The 19,108-nt window shown below is 53.9% G+C and overlaps 1 protein-coding gene across 5 annotated transcripts; it reads right to left on the reverse strand.

Moving 5' to 3' along the window:
* Positions 1–320: 320 nt before the first annotated feature.
* On the reverse strand, positions 321–18,903 carry PTPRN (protein tyrosine phosphatase receptor type N). 5 transcript variants are annotated; one of them, XM_027049972.2, is made up of 23 exons: positions 18,630–18,903; positions 17,140–17,190; positions 16,792–16,905; positions 13,837–13,933; positions 12,698–12,959; positions 12,258–12,612; positions 11,701–11,835; positions 11,062–11,096; positions 9,890–10,164; positions 9,582–9,668; positions 9,179–9,258; positions 8,937–9,001; positions 7,795–8,013; positions 7,157–7,357; positions 6,909–7,056; positions 6,675–6,748; positions 6,359–6,436; positions 6,137–6,256; positions 5,005–5,171; positions 2,165–2,218; positions 977–1,041; positions 709–782; positions 321–548 (listed from the first exon to the last, which is right to left on the reverse strand). In XM_027049972.2, exons 1-23 carry the CDS (start codon positions 18,742–18,744, stop codon positions 477–479), a joined length of 2,943 nt encoding a protein of 980 aa, XP_026905773.1. In that variant the 5' UTR covers positions 18,745–18,903; the 3' UTR covers positions 321–476. The 5 variants fall into 5 exon arrangements, with proteins under 5 accessions (XP_026905773.1, XP_026905779.1, XP_053071799.1 ...); XM_027049978.2 differs by having other exon boundaries at positions 11,701–11,832; positions 18,630–18,902; XM_053215824.1 differs by lacking the exon at positions 9,582–9,668 and having other exon boundaries at positions 11,701–11,832.
* Between the last annotated feature and the right edge of the window lie 205 nt (positions 18,904–19,108).

The raw sequence follows: 19,108 nt of genomic DNA on the forward strand, positions 1-19,108 counted from the left end.
AGAGTTGAGTGGCACGTGGCAGGAGGGCGGGGGAGGAGGCCTGAGGGAAGCAGGGAGGGCGGGGGCCAGAGCAGGGGCGTCACAGAGGTAGGGGAGCAGGCAGCAGGGGCTGGGAAAGCAGGAAGGGCTGGGGGTGGCGGCCCTTCGCCCGGTTCTGTCCACACAGACATAGTGGGAGCTTCCAGAACAGGAGACGGGGCCAGGGAACTCAGGCAGGAGAAGACTCTGGGTGGAATTGCTGCCCATGACTCTCCTCGGCTCCTGGCTGTCTGCCAGCTCCCCCCATGGGACATCTGGGCTCTGACGTGTGAGAGCCCTCCCACTCCCCCTTCCTGACACTCCTCTTGGATGGCTGGCCATGCCCAAGAGGGACCAAGGTTGTGGGGCTGGGGAGTGAGGAGTGGGTACACAGATGAATGCTCACACAGACAAAGAGGGAGCAGAGGCTGGTTGCCCCCTGAGGGGCCCCAGGGGTCTCACTGGGGCAGCGCCTTGAGGATGGCGTTCACCTCCTCCGCCACAGCAGTCAGAGCAAATTCAAACTGGTCCTGGGGGAGGGCAGTGGGAGGATGGTGACGGGGAGCACCGACCTCTGCTTGTGCACCAGGGGCGCTTTTGGGAGGGGGTGCTGGGGAGGTCACTTGGGAGAAGGGGAATTCCTCCTGGGGAAGGCTGGCAGCTACGGTCAAGGCAAAGAGGAACATTCACCTTAGAGCGGACGAGGCCGGGCCGTTGGTCACGGACATGCTCCAGGGTGGCAGCGATGTCAATCTCCTTTACTCCTGGAGGTCGGAGAGGAGGTTGTCCAGAGGAGGATAGGACCCAGAACGCCTGGAGCATCCTGGGTCGGGAGGCTTGGAGGATTGGGCAAAGCCTGGGGGTGTAACAACCTGTCCCTCCTAGGGCTCCTGTGAGCCTGGGTTCTGGAAAGTCTGATCAGGGGCTGGACTGCAGGTACTGTGGGGAAGGTCCTCACCTTTTGCCATGCGGTTCAGTACCATGTCAACGAGGATGTAAGTGCCAGTCCTCCCTGCACCGTCGCTGAAACAGGAGAGGATGACAGGCTCAGCTCAGGACCCGGCAGAAAAGGGGAAGGGGCAGAGGAGACGGGAGGCTTAAGGTGGCGAAGACACTGGTGGAGCCATTGGGGTTGGCTCGAGGAGGGCGTAAGTGAGCTAAGGAGGCAGCAGTCATAGCCCCTTGGCCCTGGGAACTGGGACTTGAGTGGGAGCCTGTGACCCATGGGGTGTCACTTGGGTAGTGGGCCAACCTAAGAGGAGATCCCCAGCTCAGTCTTAAGGTGAAGGCAGCAGGAGGGGATGGGACCGCCCCTTCCAGCCTCTGGCCAGGCTTTTGTTCAGCAAACTTTTTGTGTCAATGGCCAGAGGGTACACATTCTCCTTTGTGGGCCAAGTACAGTCTCTGTCATACATTCCTTTTTTTTTTTTTTTTTCCTTCAACCATTTAAAAATGTGAACACCAGGGGTGCCTGGGTGGCTCAGTCGGTTAAGTGGCCGACTTCGGCTCAGGTCATGATCTCGCGGTCCGTGAGTTCGAGCCCCGCGTCGGGCTCTGTGCTGACAGTTCAGAGCCTGGAGCCTGTTTCAGATTCTGTGTCTCCCTCTCTCTGACCCTCCCCCGTTCATGCTCTGTCTCTCTCTCTGTCTCAAAAATAAATAAACGTTAAAAAAAAAATGTGAACACAATAGTTAGCTCATGGGCCATTAAAACACACACACACATACACACACACAGATAGTGGGACATCTGGGTGGCTCAGTCAGTTAAGTGTCCAACTCTTGGTTTTGGCTCAGGTCATGATCTCATGGTTCATGAGATCAAGCCCCGCAACGGGATCTGTGCTGACAGCACAGAGCCTGCTTGGGATTCTCACTTTCTCTCTCTCTCTCTGCCCCTCCCCCTTCAAATACACACATACACACATACATAAAACTAAAAAAAACCCAAAAAACAAACAGATGGTATGCTGAACTTGGCCCATGGGCTTTAGTTTGCCAGCATCAAGGCAGGCAGCATGCACAGGAGATGTACCCGGGGACAGAGAGAGGGCAGGAATCATGAGTGCCCCCCCACAGAGCCCTCTGGCCTGGGCTGTCCTGTCTCCTTTCATCCCCACCTCTGCCCACAGCCCCTCTTCACGCACCTGCAGTGCACAATGATGGGGCAGGAGCGGCCCCGGTAGCACTTGTTCACTTTCCTGCAACAAGAAATGGGCGTGAGGGTGAGAGGTACCAGCACCCACCTGTGGGCCTCTCTTTCTTCCTTTTCTCCCCACATGCCCAGGGCAGAGGAGGGAAGAGGGCTGGAGAAATGAGTCAGGGCTGGAGGCAAAGAACCAGAGATGGTGTGGGTGGCACTGGGCTTGCCCTGTCACTTCATGAGCTAGGTGCCCACGCTGTGCACCTGGAACAACAACTAATTTAACCTCTTTGAGCCTCAGGTTTCTTACCTGCGAAACGAGGGCGATAATAATAGTAACCTTCTTAGATTTCTCACCGTGATTACATGAGATAATTTGTGTACAGAATTAAGTGTAAGGTTTGACATACAGTAGGTGCTCGATAAATGCAGTACCGTTAATGATAATACATATTAATAGTGACCTCTGCCAGAAGTCCAGGGAGAACAGGCTTTCTGGTGCCTTCAAGGGTGGCAATCTTGTCACATTCCTGCTCTGCCCCTCCTTTACCACTGTCCAGGTTGTTCCCCTCTCCACTCAGGCGCCTTAGAGTCCTTACTAGCAGTGAGGTCAGGCAGACCTAGGCACAAAGCTCTTTTGGCCAGGGGAGGACCACTTCTCAGCTCTGAACATTGTGTTGCTGTCTGTCTCCCTGAATCAGCCTCATCTCAGCACAGGTGTTCTGTGGTTGGGTCGTATTTAGACTTGGGGTCCACTTGGACCCCAGACTCTTTTCTGCTACCGATTGCTGCCCTCTCAGGAGGGAACAGGGGGTTTGTCCCTTCCTCAGTGGTCCAGTCTAACCTGCCCTTGTCCCTTATGACTTTTCTGCTTTGAGAGTCACCTGCAGAATCCTGATACCCCCAACGGGCCAGGGCTAGGGAGGACCTCCTTAGGGATTATTAGATTGTTTCAGGGGAAACTTGGAACTTAATGGCCTTCCCGTCTGATTCCCCCAGGCTTGTAAGGGCCAGGGGACTTCGAATGGTTTTACAGGAGTCCATATGGTTTTCTAGCAAATTGGCTCATGTGTTAGAGAGCTGGGGTTGAACAGAAGTTGCCGAAGTAGTTCCCAATCATTTAATAAGAATGACCATGAATTGCATCTAGAATTAATCGAGCCCTCGCTGTATGCCAGGCACCTAGATTTTTTTACAGACTTTATCCCATTGACTCTTGTAACAACTCCCTAAGTATGGGTCATCATCCTCATTTCACAGGTAAGGAAACAGGGAGATCAAGGAACTTGCTCAGGGTCACTTTTAGCACTTCAAAAAAATATATTTTCCCTTTCCTCTGGTGGACCTTCACTGAACCATACTGATTAAGCAGCAATTTGTTCTGGCTGTCTAATGCCAACTGAGTTTACATAATTCTGGCCTGAAGCAAAGAAATGTAACCTTGTAACTTACCTGTGCAGTCTTAAAAAAATGGTCCATGCACATAAGGAGTTTTTAAATGAGGAAAACAGGAAATAGCTCTATTACCCTGGCACTGCTTTTGAGACACCTGTGCCTCAGGCATCAGGGAGCCCAGGTAGAAACCATTATCCTGAGGCTCAGAAACTATCCTCAGCTTCCCACCCCTGCTCAGCACCTGCAGACCCCGGGGTGGGCGGGGGCAGCAGTGTGGGCGAGGCCCCACTAGGGGCAACAGACTCCTCAGCCACCTGTCTGGGGAGTGGAAGACTGACTGGATGCTGGAGGACTGGCCTAGTGGTGGTTTTGTTGTCAGAACTGGGTAAGTCCCCTAGTTAGCTTTCTGTCCCAGCCCCCAACGGCTCCACCGAGTCCCCAGGAAGCCGGAGATCCTCTGCAAGGCCTTTGATGGTGTTTGCCTCCTCTGAGTCAACCCCCCCCCCCCCCCGCCAGCCCCCAGCTCTCCCAGCAGCCTTCAGGGGGCCCCTGGGCCCACAAGTCCTGATCGGATTGTCCTGTCCATGCAGCGGCCACACCTGCCAATGATCACTTTTGTGACTATGCAACTGGAGAGCGAATACTAGCTGCAGATCACAAAAATGACACTGGCAGCCGTGAGAGGGAGAGAGACAGAGGAGGAGGGGGGAAGAAGGACAGAGTGGGGAGACAGACCGAGGGAGGGTGAGACAGAGATGGCAGGGAGGTGGAGAAAGGGAACGGAGGACAGAACAGGGGAGAGGTGCAGGGAGAGAGATGTGGAGATAAAAAAGTGGGACAGACTCAGCCAGTGAGAGAGACCAAGAGATGAGGGGAGAGGCAGAGTGAGGAGACAGCGAAAGGAAAAGAAGGAAAGAGAGATGGGGAGAAAGAAAAAACAGAAGCAAAGAAACAGCAAGTGATAAAGAAGGGGAGATGGGCAGGACGGAGTGAGAGAGGAAAGGAGAGGGGACACACGGAATGTGCTGGAGCTCTGAAAGAGCAGCACAGGAGAGGCAAGGAGGCGGGCACCAAGTAGAGGGAGAGAGGGTGAGAGGGAGGGAGCTTGAACTAAGGTGAATCTGGGGGGAGGGGCGGGGGGGTAATGGAGAAGGGGCCAGACCTGGGGAGGTAGGGAGAGAAAGGGGCGAGGGGGACACAGCCAGCAGAACGAGAGCGAGCAGAAACGGAGCAGGACCACAGGGGTGGAGGGATGTGCACAGACAGAGCATCAGTCCGGGTTGGGGGGTCTGGAAGGCAGCGGCTGGAGGTCAGAGGCGGAGGCTCCAGGTCAGGCTAGAGCGCCCCTCCCCCGCCCCCCCGAACCCCTTGCTCCCGTGCGGACGGCTCTCTCGCCGGCTCCTTGGAGCCTTTTGGGGCCGCGCCTCCGCGCAGGCTCAGGACGCTCACCTGCGGAAGTCCAGCAGCGGCCGGGTGGACGCCGGAGTGCCCTCTGCCGGCCAGCTGAGGAAGTGGAACTGCGTGAGCGTGCGCGTCTCCTGGGTCTGCACGTTCTTCAGGTAGAAACTGCGCACCAAGAAGTCCTCGCACCAGATGTGCTCCGACACCAGGTTCACCTGCCCGCGAGGGAACCCAGGCCTGAGCACGGCAGGGCCCCTCCAAGTCCTCCCGGCTTCCCAGGCCGGTTCAAATTCTAAATCCTCCAAGAAGCTTACCCGACTGCCTGCTCCAACTGTCCCAGCTGTCCCCAAGCCCCCTAGTCGTCTGCGTCTCTTATCTGCCGCTCAGGACAACTGGTGGTTTTTCCACCTAGACACAACTATTGCGGGCTTCTTGAGGTCAGAGCTTCTCCTTCCTCTTCCTCACAGAGTCTAGCAAAGTGTCTGTGCCACACACACCACAAAGCTTGATGGACTTCTATAGTTTTATTTTTTCCCTTTAACCGTGAGCAACACCAATTTTTAAAAAGTTTAAAAAAGACTGCCGAGTGCTCATCTGATGATGGAATACCTACTCTCTGGGTTCAGGGCTCATCTGGTGATGAGAAGCTTCTAGTGTGCTCTTAGTGACTCTTGTTTTACGGGAGGGGCACCTTCCATGTGTCAGGAACCTGTTCCTCTTTCCTCGTCTGGCTTTGCCTCTACCCAGTTGCCCTCCTACCTCGCCTCTCTCCTAAGGAAAAAGTTTGTGTCTGCCTTCTATGGACAACCTATGTGACTGATGGTATTTCTTTCTTGGCTTTGGCTTCCAGGAAACTCAGAGCTAAGTGAGGCTCAATTAAAGTAGGTCTTAATGTTGGTCTTTGGTTTTACTTATCTTCCCTGTCTCATATACTCTTGACTCTTAGTTGCTTACCTCAGTTTTGGTGGTTTTATGGGTTCATTTCTGTACCTTTCACCTTCGGTCCCTATAAATGCTTTCTGGCCCTAGACTGGACACATATGTGTAGATGTACGTGTATGTGTGAACGTGTGTGTGTGCATATGAATGTTTATATGCATATACATTCATACATGTATGACTGGTTCTCCACCCACTCTCTCCATTCCCACTGTCCCCTGGCTATAGGGGCCTTGCTGACCTCATATACGTGGTAGAGGGAGGACCCCTCATCTGGCCAGTAGCGGTCACACTGCTTGACACCATCCTCCACCAGTGGGGTCAGCATGACGATGACAGTGCAGCCACTCTCCCACACCATCTAGGGACAGAGACTCCACTCTAACGTCTCTGGGACTCAGCTGGCCCCAGCTGCCCTCAAAGGCCACTGGTCCCTGGAGAAGCCCTCCTTCCAAGAACTTACCTGCCAGAAGTCTGCGATCGTATGGGACAGCGGGCCCTGTGTGGCTATGTAGGCTGGCATTCGAGGGTCGTGCTCAATCTGGGGCAGGGAAGATACATCATGAGCCAGAATGGGACATGCTCCTGGGGAGAGGCTTGGTCAAAGGGAGCAGGCCAGGATGTGGGTGAGCTTGAGAAACCCCCATTTCCATGCCAGGATACCCGGCCTCACAATTCCAGGGCCTCAGGTGGGGTGGATGGTGACCAGAAGGTAATGGAGTTCATGCAGACAGGATATAAATGGGGCAGAGGAGGAGGCTGGAGCTGGGGCCACTTACAATGGGGCTGGCGTTGATGTAATCACTCCGAGAAGGGTTGCTCTCCACCTTCAGCTTGATGCGAGCGTGATCATCTGCACAGACCCCACGTCTCACCTCAGGTGCCCCTCGGTCATTGGGGTGCCGGTCCCTCTGCCACTTGGCCTGAGCCAGGCGGCCAGCCCCTCCCCCAAGCCCTCCAGAGTTCCCAGCAGAGAGACGGCTGGGCCAGGCTGGCCAGCAGGACTGACTCACAGGGCAGAAAGTCAGGGTGGCGGTTCTTTTTGATGTTTCCCTCCCCCTGGGCGGTGGCACAGGTGTTGGGCTCTGCCTGGTAGGCACACAGGGCCTGCCACTCCTTGGCCAAGCGGTCCCGGTTCCTCAGATGGTCCTCCATGTACGCCTACGGGGATAGCACAGCCTGGCTCCGGCCCACACCCTCAGCCCTGCCTCTCCCACCATCCTGTCCCTTCACCGGCTCTGGGCCCGGGCCCAGTCCTGACCAGAATCATGTGCCCTGTGGAGATGTCCATGTTGGCCTGGGCGGGTTCCTCGCACCAGGATGGCGTGCTGCTGTGGGAGCTGGGGCTGGCCTGGGCCGCATCACTAAACTGGGAGGACACGCTGCTCACGCGAGAAGGTTCCGGCGGGCCCTCCGCCCGGTTGAACAGGGACTTTGTGGCCATGTGCTGGCGGCACAGGTCCTGCAGAAGGAAAATCAGGCAGGGTCCCAGGCCCCTTGAAGCCTTTTCAGCAGAGTCCTGGGTTCAATTCTAGGCTTATCCTTGATTGATTTTACAGGAAATCCTTCTCCTGTGGGGTAGGCTTTTCTACCCTGGACCTCATCCTTTTCAAGGGTGTTCTGTTTGGGGGGTGCCTATGAGAACTTCAGATATTAGAGGGGAATCCCAGAACCCCAGAATTGTTGCATTGGGAAGAACTTTAGGAACCATCTCCCAATTCCCATCCGTTCGAAATGCCCCCACAATACCCCAGCTTGGGCTTCTGTAGCCCCTGCCTGGATATTCCCAAGGATGTGTGCTCACTCCCCATCCAACACCCCACCCTCACCCCATGTGCGACCCAGACTCCCAAGCCCCTTCCATTTCCCTGTCATCAACCAGCTTTTGGGGCTGCACACCTGGTACTCAAAGGTAGTGTCACCATGGGCTCCCTCGGGCCCCAGGGCTGCCAGGCGCTCCTTGTCCCGCTGCCGTGCATGCTGCCGCACACACAAAGCCACTGCCAGAGCCACCAGCAGCCCGGCCACACCCGCCAGGGCCACCAGAGTGAGTAGCACGGAGCGCATGGGAGAGGTGCCGTGGGCCGGCCGGGGAAGGACTGCGGCTGCCTCCTCCCTCTGTGGGAACAAGGCTAGAATCAGGTGAGGTGGCGGCAGGGGAGAGGTAGGAGCCGTTCCTCAGCCCTGTCCTCCCCTGCCATACGCCATACTCCCTGCTAGGGTGTCTCCTGGGGCAAAGCTGAGAGGGCAGGGCATGGTGGCACAGGCAGAAGGTTTCAGATAGACCCAAGGTCCTCCTTCTCAGTCCCCATCAGACGAGCTCAACCACACTGCACTGCCTGAAACTTACTGGATGACCCCACCCCAGGAGTTTTTGCATTTAAACAATGGATGTAGAGAAGTTTGGAGACACAGCAAGGAATCGAATAGTAGAATGGGAGGCATCAGTGTTGGGTGCAGAATAGAAATCTATTTTGAGTTTAGGGGTGCCTGGGTGGCTCAGTTGGTTAAGCGTCTGACTCTTGATTTCAACTCAGGTCGTGATCTCATGGATTGTGAGATCGAGCCCAGTGTTGGGCTCAGTGCTGACAGCGTGGAGCCTGCTTGGGATTCTCTCTCCCTCTCTCTCTGCCCCTCCTCTGCTCACACTCTCTCTCAAAATATTAACTATAATTAAAATCTATAAATTATATGTTTTATAATTATATTTGAATTTAGTGTCCTTTCTGCATAGGATCTTCCCTTAAAATTTAGAGATTTTGTTCCAGAAGGCTATGGACATCTCAGGTCGTTACTCCAAGCAGGAGGCCTTCCTATGGAAGGCTGGTCCAGCAATAGGGGCTGGGGGTCGCGGGAAGAGCCGCCACTGGGGCCATCTGCTGGCCAGAAAGGAAACTGCAAGGGGGAGGGCTGCTTTGGCAAAGCCAGCGGGCCAGCCAGGTACAGGAGTTTCAGCTCTGGTTCTCCTGCCAAGTTTGCCCCCATCTCTTGCGGGCAACGTCAGCCCTCTGGGGTTTCAGCTGATTCTTCAGTTCTCATACCTGTCCCACTCCTGTCTGCAAGATCTGGAGCCCTGTCTGTGCTTCCAGTTCTGATTTCACCAGCCCTGCAGGGAAGATGTAGGTCAGATTCTCTCCAGCCACATGTGGTCCCCACCCCCTGTCATGCTATGCTAGGTGGCAGGCAGGGCCTGTGTGCGCTGGAAATATTTCAAGGTGGGGGCATCAGCCACAGGCCTAGGAATGTCCTACTAGGGCTGGGGCTGGGACCAGGCAGTATTTACCAGCTTGCTGGGTAACATCAGCCAAAGACAGGTTCTGTTCATTATGTCGGATGCGGAAGGTGAGGGCCGGTCCCACCACACTGCCAAACAGGAGCTATATTACTGCCTCACCCACCACAGACCCCAGACTGTAACAGAGAGGCCAACTCTGGCCCTCTCCCCATGAGAAAAGGAAGCTGAGGCTGAACAGAGATGCCCTATAGGGATGTTTGAGGCCCAAGAAATGCTGGAGGAGGCCAGCATCCAGTGTGTGTGTGTGTGTGTGTGTGTGTGTGTGTGTGTGTGTGTGGTGGGGGTGCCTGCCTTGGCCACTCACCAAGACTTTGTCTTCCCTTCCTTCCCTGAGTCCCACCAGCCACCTCTCCCCTCAAGCTACCTTCTAGATACCAGATACCAGCCCCACCTGATGTTGATGAAGCTGCCCGAGGACACGTGAACATGCTCAGCTAGGATCTCCAGCAGCTTCACTCCTGCAGCCAGACTCAGGGGCCTGGAGGCAGGGAGCGAGCAGAGAAAGGAAAGCGGGGATCCTTTTAGCCACTTCCTTGAAACAAGCCACCTCCAAGGATGCAGAGCAGCTCACTCCCCACTCCAACCCTCATCCAATTCACATCTGGATTTCTGCTCTCTGTTTCTTGCCCAGGCAGGCCAACCCACCCCCCACCCTCCGGGAGGGTAGACTAGAAATCTTCCCCAGGCTGAAGCCCTTACTTCTGGTCAGTGACAATGTAGCCGTACTCCTCTGCTGATGGCTGAGCTGAGGGCGGCCTCACCACTGTGGGCTGGCTCTGGCCCAGGGAACTTTTCTTCTCCAGCAGGACCGGTGTGGCAGGGTGGCCAATAGCTTTGGGGGACTCAGAGGATCCAGAGATCAGCACCCGCTGGGCTTTACTAGAAGTGGGGCTGGCAGTGGGGTATCCAGGAAGGGAGGGTGTGGGGGGCGGAGGCTCCACTGTGTGTCCACCCTGCACCTGCTCTTCCACTGTCTGTTTAGAAGAGAGGATAGAGGGGCACCTGGGTGGCTCAGTCGGTCAAGCGTCTGACTTTGGCTCAGGTCATGATCTCACAGTTTGTGAGTTCAAGCCCTGCATCAGGCTCTCTGCTGTCAGCACAGAGCCCGTTTAAGATCCTCTGTCCCCCCTCTCTCTCTGCCCACCCCTCTCTTTCTCTCTCAAAAACAAATAAGCATTAAAAAAGAAAGGATAGAGGTATGATCTCTGGACAGTAGAGGGGATAGGGGAATGGGGGTCCACATCCCAACTCTGAGGTCCCTAAAGAGGACCTCTGGACTTGTTTCTTTCTACCCCCCAGGGCCCAGGGCAACACTGGGCACAGAGAGGTTACCCAGAAAAGTGAGTCAGGTGGATGAATGGATGAATAAAGGATTGAATGAGTGCAGCATGGTCAGTAATGGTCTGCAAGATGGGGCTGGAGTGGGGAGAGCCTCTGGAGTGAGGGAAGGTGGCATTAGGAGAGAGGTGAACAGGCTGGTGATAGGTTTTAGACTTCTGTGTAGCCACAAAATCGCAGAAGTCCAACATGTGAAAGAGAGAGAGCTCTTCAGGCTACAGGGGGGCCAGGTGCATGCATGCTTGCAACTCCCCCTTCGCCTAGGGATCCTCAGAGCAGGGCCTGAAATGACTATAGTGAAAAAAAGCAGCGAGTCGAGAATTCCAGCTTCTAGACCCAGCTCCGCCATCAACCTGAAGTGAGATCTTAGGCAATGACTTGCAGTCCCTGGGCCTGGGTCCCCCCCTGCTCCCCGCCGCCCCAAATGAAGGGTGTGGAGGACACAGATTTGGGTCCCGATGCTGAGGTTTAGATTTGGACAAGGGGGTTTGCTGGCAGGGGCTCTGAGGGCCAGGGAGGTGCCACAAACTCACTTTCTTGTTGTCAGCTCCGACGTTTACAGCCCCTCCTGTAGAGACAGGAAAAACAAGACTTTGGGCAAAGGGTCAAGGCCAAGGCCAAGGTCCACACAACATGGGCAGGAGAGAGGGCCAGGGGCCCCGAGCCTGCTGTGGCATCTTTTCCCTCAGTCAGTGACCCAGCCCTGTCTTTGGTCTGATCCTAAGCATGGCCTCAAGCCTGTTTGCTTCTACCTTATAATTGTTTTCTCAGCTTCTCCCTGTGTTATTGGCTGCACCTCTCAAAACTATTCTTTATTCACTCCTCCCCCTACCCGTCAATTATTGGCTTCACCTTTGCATTGGCCTCTCCCTTCCTTAGAGGCTGTTATCATCCACCCACCTTCCTTGGTGCCTAGTGATCCCTGCTCATACCCCCTGTTGGCTTCTTCCATTACTCCCACCCTGAGTTCTTTCCTGCTCTAACTCAGCTTACCACCCCACTCCCTTGCTTCCTGCTCTTGGCAGGCAATGACCCTGTGCTTGTGTCTCAAAAGAACTCCCTTCCCTGACCCTGACCCTTCCCCTCTAGGCTGCTCCATGTGGTCTTGAGAGATGGGGGCAAGACGCCATCACGGAACTGGTAGTTGCTAGTTTCTCTGCCTGGACACTCACCCAGATTTCGTCCTGAGCCCTTGGGCAGCAGCTGCAGCAGGGTTGAGAGGCTGGAGAGCTGCTCAGGGGTCAGCTGACGCAGCTCCACCCCATAGCCCGCCAGCACAGATGCCAGTCTCTGCAGAGTCACATCTGCTGGGAGCAAGACGCAGAGCTCATGGCGAGAGGGTGGTGGTGAGATGAACTTGTGGGATGTGCTGGGGGTGGGGGAGGGTACTAGCACATTTAAGAGCTTCTTTTCAAACACCAGGAAACTGATGCCCTCCACCTTCCAGCCCTTGTCCACACTTTGGGGGGAAAGGCCTTCCTAGGGCCAAGACCAGACTTCAGGCCCACCATGGACATCGTGACTCTCCAGCTGAAGGAGTTATGTCAGCTCCACCCCCTACAGTATCCCCATTGCCCGCCTAGTGCCTGGCAGAGATTAGGTTGTCAGTGGACATTAATTAAATGTATGAATGACTTTAAGGGCAGATTAATGAATGCATGGATAGTTAGGAAGGGGACCCCGAATGCAGCGCCCACAGGAGGGGAATGGATGCTGAGAACTCCATTACCTGGCTGCTCTGCTGGAGAAGGAAGCTTCTCCCTGTGACCTTCTAGCCCTTCTTCCTCGTAGCCCTCTGAAGAATCCTTTGGCCGGCTGCTGCCCCCTTGCTCTGGCAGCCTTGGTGCCCTGGCCCTGCTGGGCACTGGCAGCTCCTGGGCCAGGTAGAAAAGCCCTGATTCCTGGAAAAGCTGAGCAGGTGAAGGCCCTGGAGGGTCCCCGTAGGAGTGGTCAGAGTGAGCCCCAAACATGCCCTTGGAGGCAGTTCTGCTGAAGAGGGCAGAAGGCTCGGCCTTGGGTATGGGGCCGACACTGACCATCCCGGGTGAGCTCTCTGAGCCCCGAGAGCCATCGCGGGAGCCAAACTGTGGGGAAATCAGAGATCCAGGTGAGAGCAGATGTCAGGGCTCGGGGATAGGTGTTGGGGTGGGGCCGGTGTTTAAAGCTCACCTGATGAAACAGGTAGGGCTGCAGCAGGGCAGGTTCATAGCTCAGGGCAGGGTGGGGGGCCTGCGGGGGTAGCAGCAGATGCTCCAAGAGGGGGGGCAGCAGTTCAGCCTGCAGAGAGGACAGTGGAGAGCCCACCCCCCCACCACTCCCACCCACTGGAGGTTGAGGAAGCCGGTGCTGGGCAGCAGGGGTGGAGCCAGTAGGGATGCCCTGTAAAAGCAGCTCCCCAGCAGAACCAGGTCTCCTGGGCACCAAGCCAGATCTGGGGAAGAAAGCAAAGTGTATGTGTGTGTGTTGGTTGCACGGGGCAAGGGTGTACAGAGCCTACAGGACACAGAGATGGTGGGACCAGACAGGCTCAGCCATTTACAGTAAGCCTGACCTCTTAAAAAAAAATGAGGTAGTCTCAGGGAAAGAGACAATAGCATGGGGAACGACCAGAGGGCCAAGCCTGGGCATAGATCATTGCCTCCCGGGTAAGCATGCCTGGGTCCCTGAAACACAGCGGCAGAGGTTAGGGAAGAGTGAGGCAGGGGATGGAAAAGGAGAGAATGGGTACAGGGGAAGGCAGCCAGGTACCTCTCTAGATAAACTGGGGCTACAGTTTGCCTTGTTTCCCCTATATTCATCTGCCCACACCTGGCCTTCAAACACTCAGTACTGTGCCCCTCGACTCTACCCTCCCACCCCACTCTGCCTTTTTTCTCCTGGTATCATCACTTGAGCCCCACGACCCTCATTTACTTTCCTCTGCTTTGCAGGGTCTGAACAATGTTTTCATAGGCCCTAACCACAAAAAGATGATGATCTTTCCACATATCATTCCACATATCAATGAAATGGAACATTAAACAACTTCAGTACGACAAAACTTATATTTGTCCCATGCTGACCCTTTGATGCTTCTTTTAAATTATGAAATGTCCAAGTTTTCAAAAATATTTTTTTGCTGTTTTACTGGATCCCCGGGGATGAGCTCAGCTCCTACTAAGCATGTGAACATGCTAGATGACCACTCCTGAATCTCTGTTACTTGTGCCTTAGGCTGCTGACCTTGGTGGTCACTTCCCTCTGTCCATGAGGAAGACCACAGGCCCACCAGCCTTTCTGTGCTCGAGCTGTTGAGAAAAGATGCCTACCTGTCCCTTGGACGGGGCTCTGGGGGGCGAAGCCTGGGGATGCGCTCCATCTCCTGGGAGATCACATACTGGGTGAGGTCATCGTGCCAGGACAATCCTGCCAGGGGACAGGATAGGGTGAGGTTGGCTCGGGACAGTCTGAGGGCCCAGTAACGGTGAAAATCAAAACCGCACTCCCTACCCGGCAGTGTACTGAGTTTGGTAGAGCAGAGGGGCAGTGGAGGCGCTCCAGAGACTTGGTGGCTGATCTGAGCTGCCCTCTTCCCAGTCTCAGGTACAGATTTGGGAGTCAGACTGCCTCCAGTGAAACTAAGTTTGCCACTTACTCATTGTGTGACTTGGGGCAAATTGCTGAACCTGTCTGAGCCTCAATTCTCTCTTCTGTAAAATGGGGGTTTATACCTCCTAAGACTGTGATAATTAAAATAACCTAATGTAAAATGGTATGAACTGTACCTGTCACGTTGTGAACTTTAAACAGCTGCTCTTATTATTGCCATCATTATCCCTCCTATTCTTATTTTTGTTGACCCTGAACCTTGCTTTTCTTTATTGGTAAGGTGGGAAAAAGGCATACTTCATGGGGCTGTTGTGAAGATCAAGTGAAATCAGGGAAATGAAAGTGCTTAGAAAACTCCAAAGCACTGCACACGTTTTAAACCTTCACCACCACCCCTGCCTCCACCACCACCATCACTTATCTTGTGCTGACGCAGATCTCCTGTCTGACTCTTGCGTTTCATGAAACTGCTCTCAGGAAAGGTCAGTCACCTATTCTAAAGGAATAATCTCCCACTCTCTACTCCCATTCCTTCTTCCTTGCTTCTGAATTAATAGTCTGCTCTTAACTCATATTCTAGGATCTACTAGCATCCATACTTGCCTTCTTGCCTATGAACATTAGATAGCTCATCCTATTTAGGCCCAATCCCTCCAGTTAAGCACTAGATTTCATCCCCTACTATCTACTCAAGAACATCTTCTCTGCAATTTCCCCCTATTTCCTATATGATCATTTTTCTCTGCTCTCTACCGAATTATTCTCTTTAGCATACAAACATGATGGAGCTCCTTTCAACTTAAAAAGTTACTGCATGACCCCACATTCCTCTCCAGCTCTCACTCCATTTCTTTCCTTTTCTTTGCAGCAAGACTCCTTGAAAATGTTATCTGTGCTGGCTGTATCCAATTCTTTTCCTCTCATTCCCTTTGAATCCACTCTATTCAGGATTTTATTCCCACCTATTCTACCAAAACTATTTTCATCAAAATCGCCAGTGACTTCTGCATATCTAAAGCCAGTGGCCAGTTCTCAGATCTCATCCCATTTCATTTATCATCATTATTTGATACCATTGATCGTTCCTTCCTCTGCAATACACTTCCACTTGGCTTCTAGAACACTAGACATTCTTGTTTTTCCTCCCACCTCATTGGTTCCCCTTTCTCCGTCTCCTTTGTTGGTTCCTCTCCTTGTCCTGGTCCTCTTAATATTATAATTCTCTAGGCCTCTTCTTCATATACACTAAAGCCTTTGCTTATCTCATCTACATCATGGGTTTAATTGCAATTTATATCTCCACTCCGGAATACTCCATATTTCAAAACCCAACCTCATACTCTCAGCTTCACACTGTACTTGAATGAACGTCTTTTTTTTTCATTTTTTATTTATTTTAGAGAGAGAGAGGGAGAGTGAGAGAGAGAATCCTTAGCAGGCCCCGCACTCAGCACAGAGCCTGACATGGGGCTTGAGCCCGCAACCCTGGGATCATGACCTGGGCCGAAATTAAGAGTCAGATGATCAACTGACTGAGCCATCCAGGTGCCCCTTGAAAGAACATCTTAAATTCCTCCCTGCAACCACCTGGTCCATGCCACATTCATCTCTTACATGAGTCACAGCGGTAGCTTTTAATGATCTCCCTGCTTCTACCCTAGACTCCCTTCAGTCTATTCTCAACAACAGCAAGCATGACCCTTTTAAGGTAGACGTGAGATTATGCGCCCCTAGGCTCAAAACCTTGTGATGGGTTCCTCTTTTACTCAGAGTAAAGACAACAATTTTCTTATAAGGCCCTACAATGATCTGCGTCTCTTCCCCCCATACCTATCTGACTGCATCTTCCACTTTCCCTATCACTCCTCTATAGCCACACCACAGAGGTGTTCTCCATGATGTTCCTCAAACTCATGCTTCTGCTTTAGTAAAGGCTTTTGTTCTAGCTGTTTGATCAGCTTGAAACACTGCCCCCAGATAACCTTCTGGAAAACACCTCCACTGCCTTGATGTCTTTGTTCAAATTTCCTAGTCTCAAAAAAGTCTACCTTGACTACCCAGGTTGATACTGAAGCTTCCTACCCGACAATTTCTGACCTCTTTATCACGCTGTAATATTTGTAATTTTTTCCATGTCACTTATCATCTTAAAACATACTATATGTTTTCTAATTTATATATTGCATTCCCTTCCTAAATTCCAAAATGTAAGCCCCAATACACAGAGATCTTTGTCTGTTTTATTCCCTGATACATCCCAAGCACCTAAAACTAAGCTTATATAGTAAATCCTCAATAAATTGTTGTTGAATGAGTGAATTTTATGAGTGGAGTGATCTGGCAGAGCACTCCAGGATTCATGGTTCTGGAGCACTCAGTTCCAGGGAGTGCACTGGCCCTAGGGAGACGGATGCTGGTCTCTTCCAGTGGCTCCTTCTAGAAGCCTCCTCTAGACTCTTCCAAAGAGTCTGAGTGTGGACAGCCCATCTCTATGGCTCCACCTCCCACTCCTGTCTTGCCCCCTTCTCTAGCAAGGTCTGTGAAGGTGAGGCTCCAGAAGTAGGTGTGAAAAGAATGTTTCATAAAGAGAAACCCTTGAGTCAGGTGCACGCTCACTTCCCCACCCTATACAACCAAGTTTCCAAGGCCTCTCTTTCAGTGCAGCTAGACCTCACCTTGGGACATGAGCTGTCGGAGCACACTTTGTAAGCGCTGAAGAACTGGGGAGGTGACTTGCAAAAGGGGCCGGGCTTGCCCCACTCCCACCTGGCATTGTCCAAACAAGCCATCTAAGAGCACAAAAGTGGTGTCAGTAGGGGGCTTGGACAAGAGGCTTTCTAAAGTCCAGGTTGCAAATGGGCACTATCCTCTCCATCTCCTCTCTTGGCTTCAGAACCCTGCTCCTTCAGGCCCTTCCCACTTCTCCCCCGGACTAGTACTACTCCCCCCACCCCCGACCTCCCCCACACTTCTTTCTTGTTGTGTTCCCCATCTTGTAAATCCTATGCCTGAGCCTCACTCACCCTGAATACAGACTTCAAGGTGAGAGCAGAGTCTGCGGTCAAACAGACAGCCTGTAGGGGGAAAGGTGAGCTGCTCAGACATCCACACACATAGAATGGTCAGAGGATGAACAGGCTGGGAAAGGGGGAAGGAGATGGGGTCCATTCTTTCATTCTAAGAAAGGATTGAAGCTGGGAGGAGAGTAGGGAAGAGGCCTAGAATTCTTAACAGAAGGAAGCACAGGATCTGACTTTGGATTTTAAGGATCTGAGAGCCTGGATAGTTTCCCTAAAAACCTCAGTTTGCTTAACTGGGTGATGGGGAGAAGCCTTCCAGGTGCATGGGGGTAGTAGAGGATCATATACTTCTACTCTCATAGAATTACTACGGGGACATTTTTGGCCAAATTCTGAGAAGGGACTTTCCTCCCCAAATCTCCCAAAGCATCCTAACTATGATAAGTTGGGACTCAGAAGTGATGGAAACCCTAGCACACCTTCCCTCCATGTGGGAAAGGGGTAAGGGTGGGGTGTCTCTAGGGCAATGCTCCCCGCGCTGTTCCTGAGGTCAGCAGCCCCAGAGCCGCTGGCGCTGTCCACGGTGCTGAAGCTCTGAGCCTGAGGCCGCCGAGGGCTAGCCTGGAAGCAGTTATGGGGGAGGGAGGGGAGCTAGGGTCAGGAATCTCCACAGACCTGACCCCTCCACCGTTCTAGACTTCATTTGCCACCTACCAACCCACAGTGCCACAGGAAGTACCCTGTATTGGCCTCCAAACCAGGTAGGGAAGGAGGGCGTCAGTGAGGCTGTGCCCCTTCCCCCACGCACCCCACCACCCCACCCTCCCCCGGCCCATGAGTCAGCGCTGACTGTCTCTGTCCGCTCAGATGTGAGTCAGCATCGGCCTGGCAATGGGGAGGGGGACAGGAAAGGACCCCTCTCCCTTTACCCTCTTTTGCCGCCTCCCCTAGCTGTCTTCCTCTTATTGGAGATCCGACCGCAGCAATCTGCCTCTCTGGGCTTAAAGAGAAACCCTGGTCCCTCCTTGGGTCTGATCCTCTTCTGGGAGCTGGGATCCCGATGCTCTTGACCCTGATTCCTACCGCCTGGACATCAGCGCTGCCTCTTCCTACCCCTATCCCCTACCCCCAATCCCTGAGCGCCAGTCACCACTTCTTTGGCGCCTCGGCGCGACTTGCTTCTCTCGTGGTCTTGTAGCCCGTCTCTAAATCCTTCTGTCCATATGCACCCCCATTCCTCCTCCAAAACCCGCAATCTTTCCCGGAGTCTGTTTCTCTTAGGTCCCGCCCCCGTATTCCCAGCCCCACCTCCAGGCCTACGCCCCTTTCCTCTCAGCCGCCCTCTCATCTTCCCCATCTCACAGTGCTTCCCCCTACCCTACTCCAGACATCATACATTCTACCTGAGCTTCCTACCTTCTCCCCACCCCCCACCGAGTTTTGCTCCCGGCACCATACTTCCCCCGCCCCCCCCCCCCCCATTTCCTCCTGACCGTGGGCACTAATGGCGCTGCAGCCTCCCGGGCGGCTGCTCAGCAACAGGAGGCAGACGAGCACCCGGAGACCCCCGGATCCCCCGGGACCCCCAGGCCGCCGCGGGCGCCGCATCCTTCGGGGCTCGGCGCGCTCGCTCCCCTGCCACAACCGCAACAACGCTGGCCTGAGCCAGCCAGAGGGGCCGAGGCGGGGCCTGCCACTCCCCACCCACCTACGAGGCGGGGTCTAGACGCCCCTCTAGCGGCAACTCCGCCAACCCTGGGCGGGTGGTGACGACATCTCCACCCCCGGCTCTTACGCTTATTTGCGTCAGGCGTGGCGTAAGAGCTCTGCCTTAGAGGGGTGCCGACCCGCCCCACGTCTCCTCTGCCAAATAGTAGGTGCTTCACTAGAATTCTCACTTGTCCCCACCCCCTTTTGACCTTTGCTTTTCCCCAAGGACTACCACCTCTGTCACCCAGTCCCAGGGTTGGAG

The sequence above is a fragment of the Acinonyx jubatus genome, chromosome C1, assembly GCF_027475565.1.
Source record: "Acinonyx jubatus isolate Ajub_Pintada_27869175 chromosome C1, VMU_Ajub_asm_v1.0, whole genome shotgun sequence".
Lineage (NCBI taxonomy): Eukaryota > Metazoa > Chordata > Mammalia > Carnivora > Felidae > Acinonyx > Acinonyx jubatus.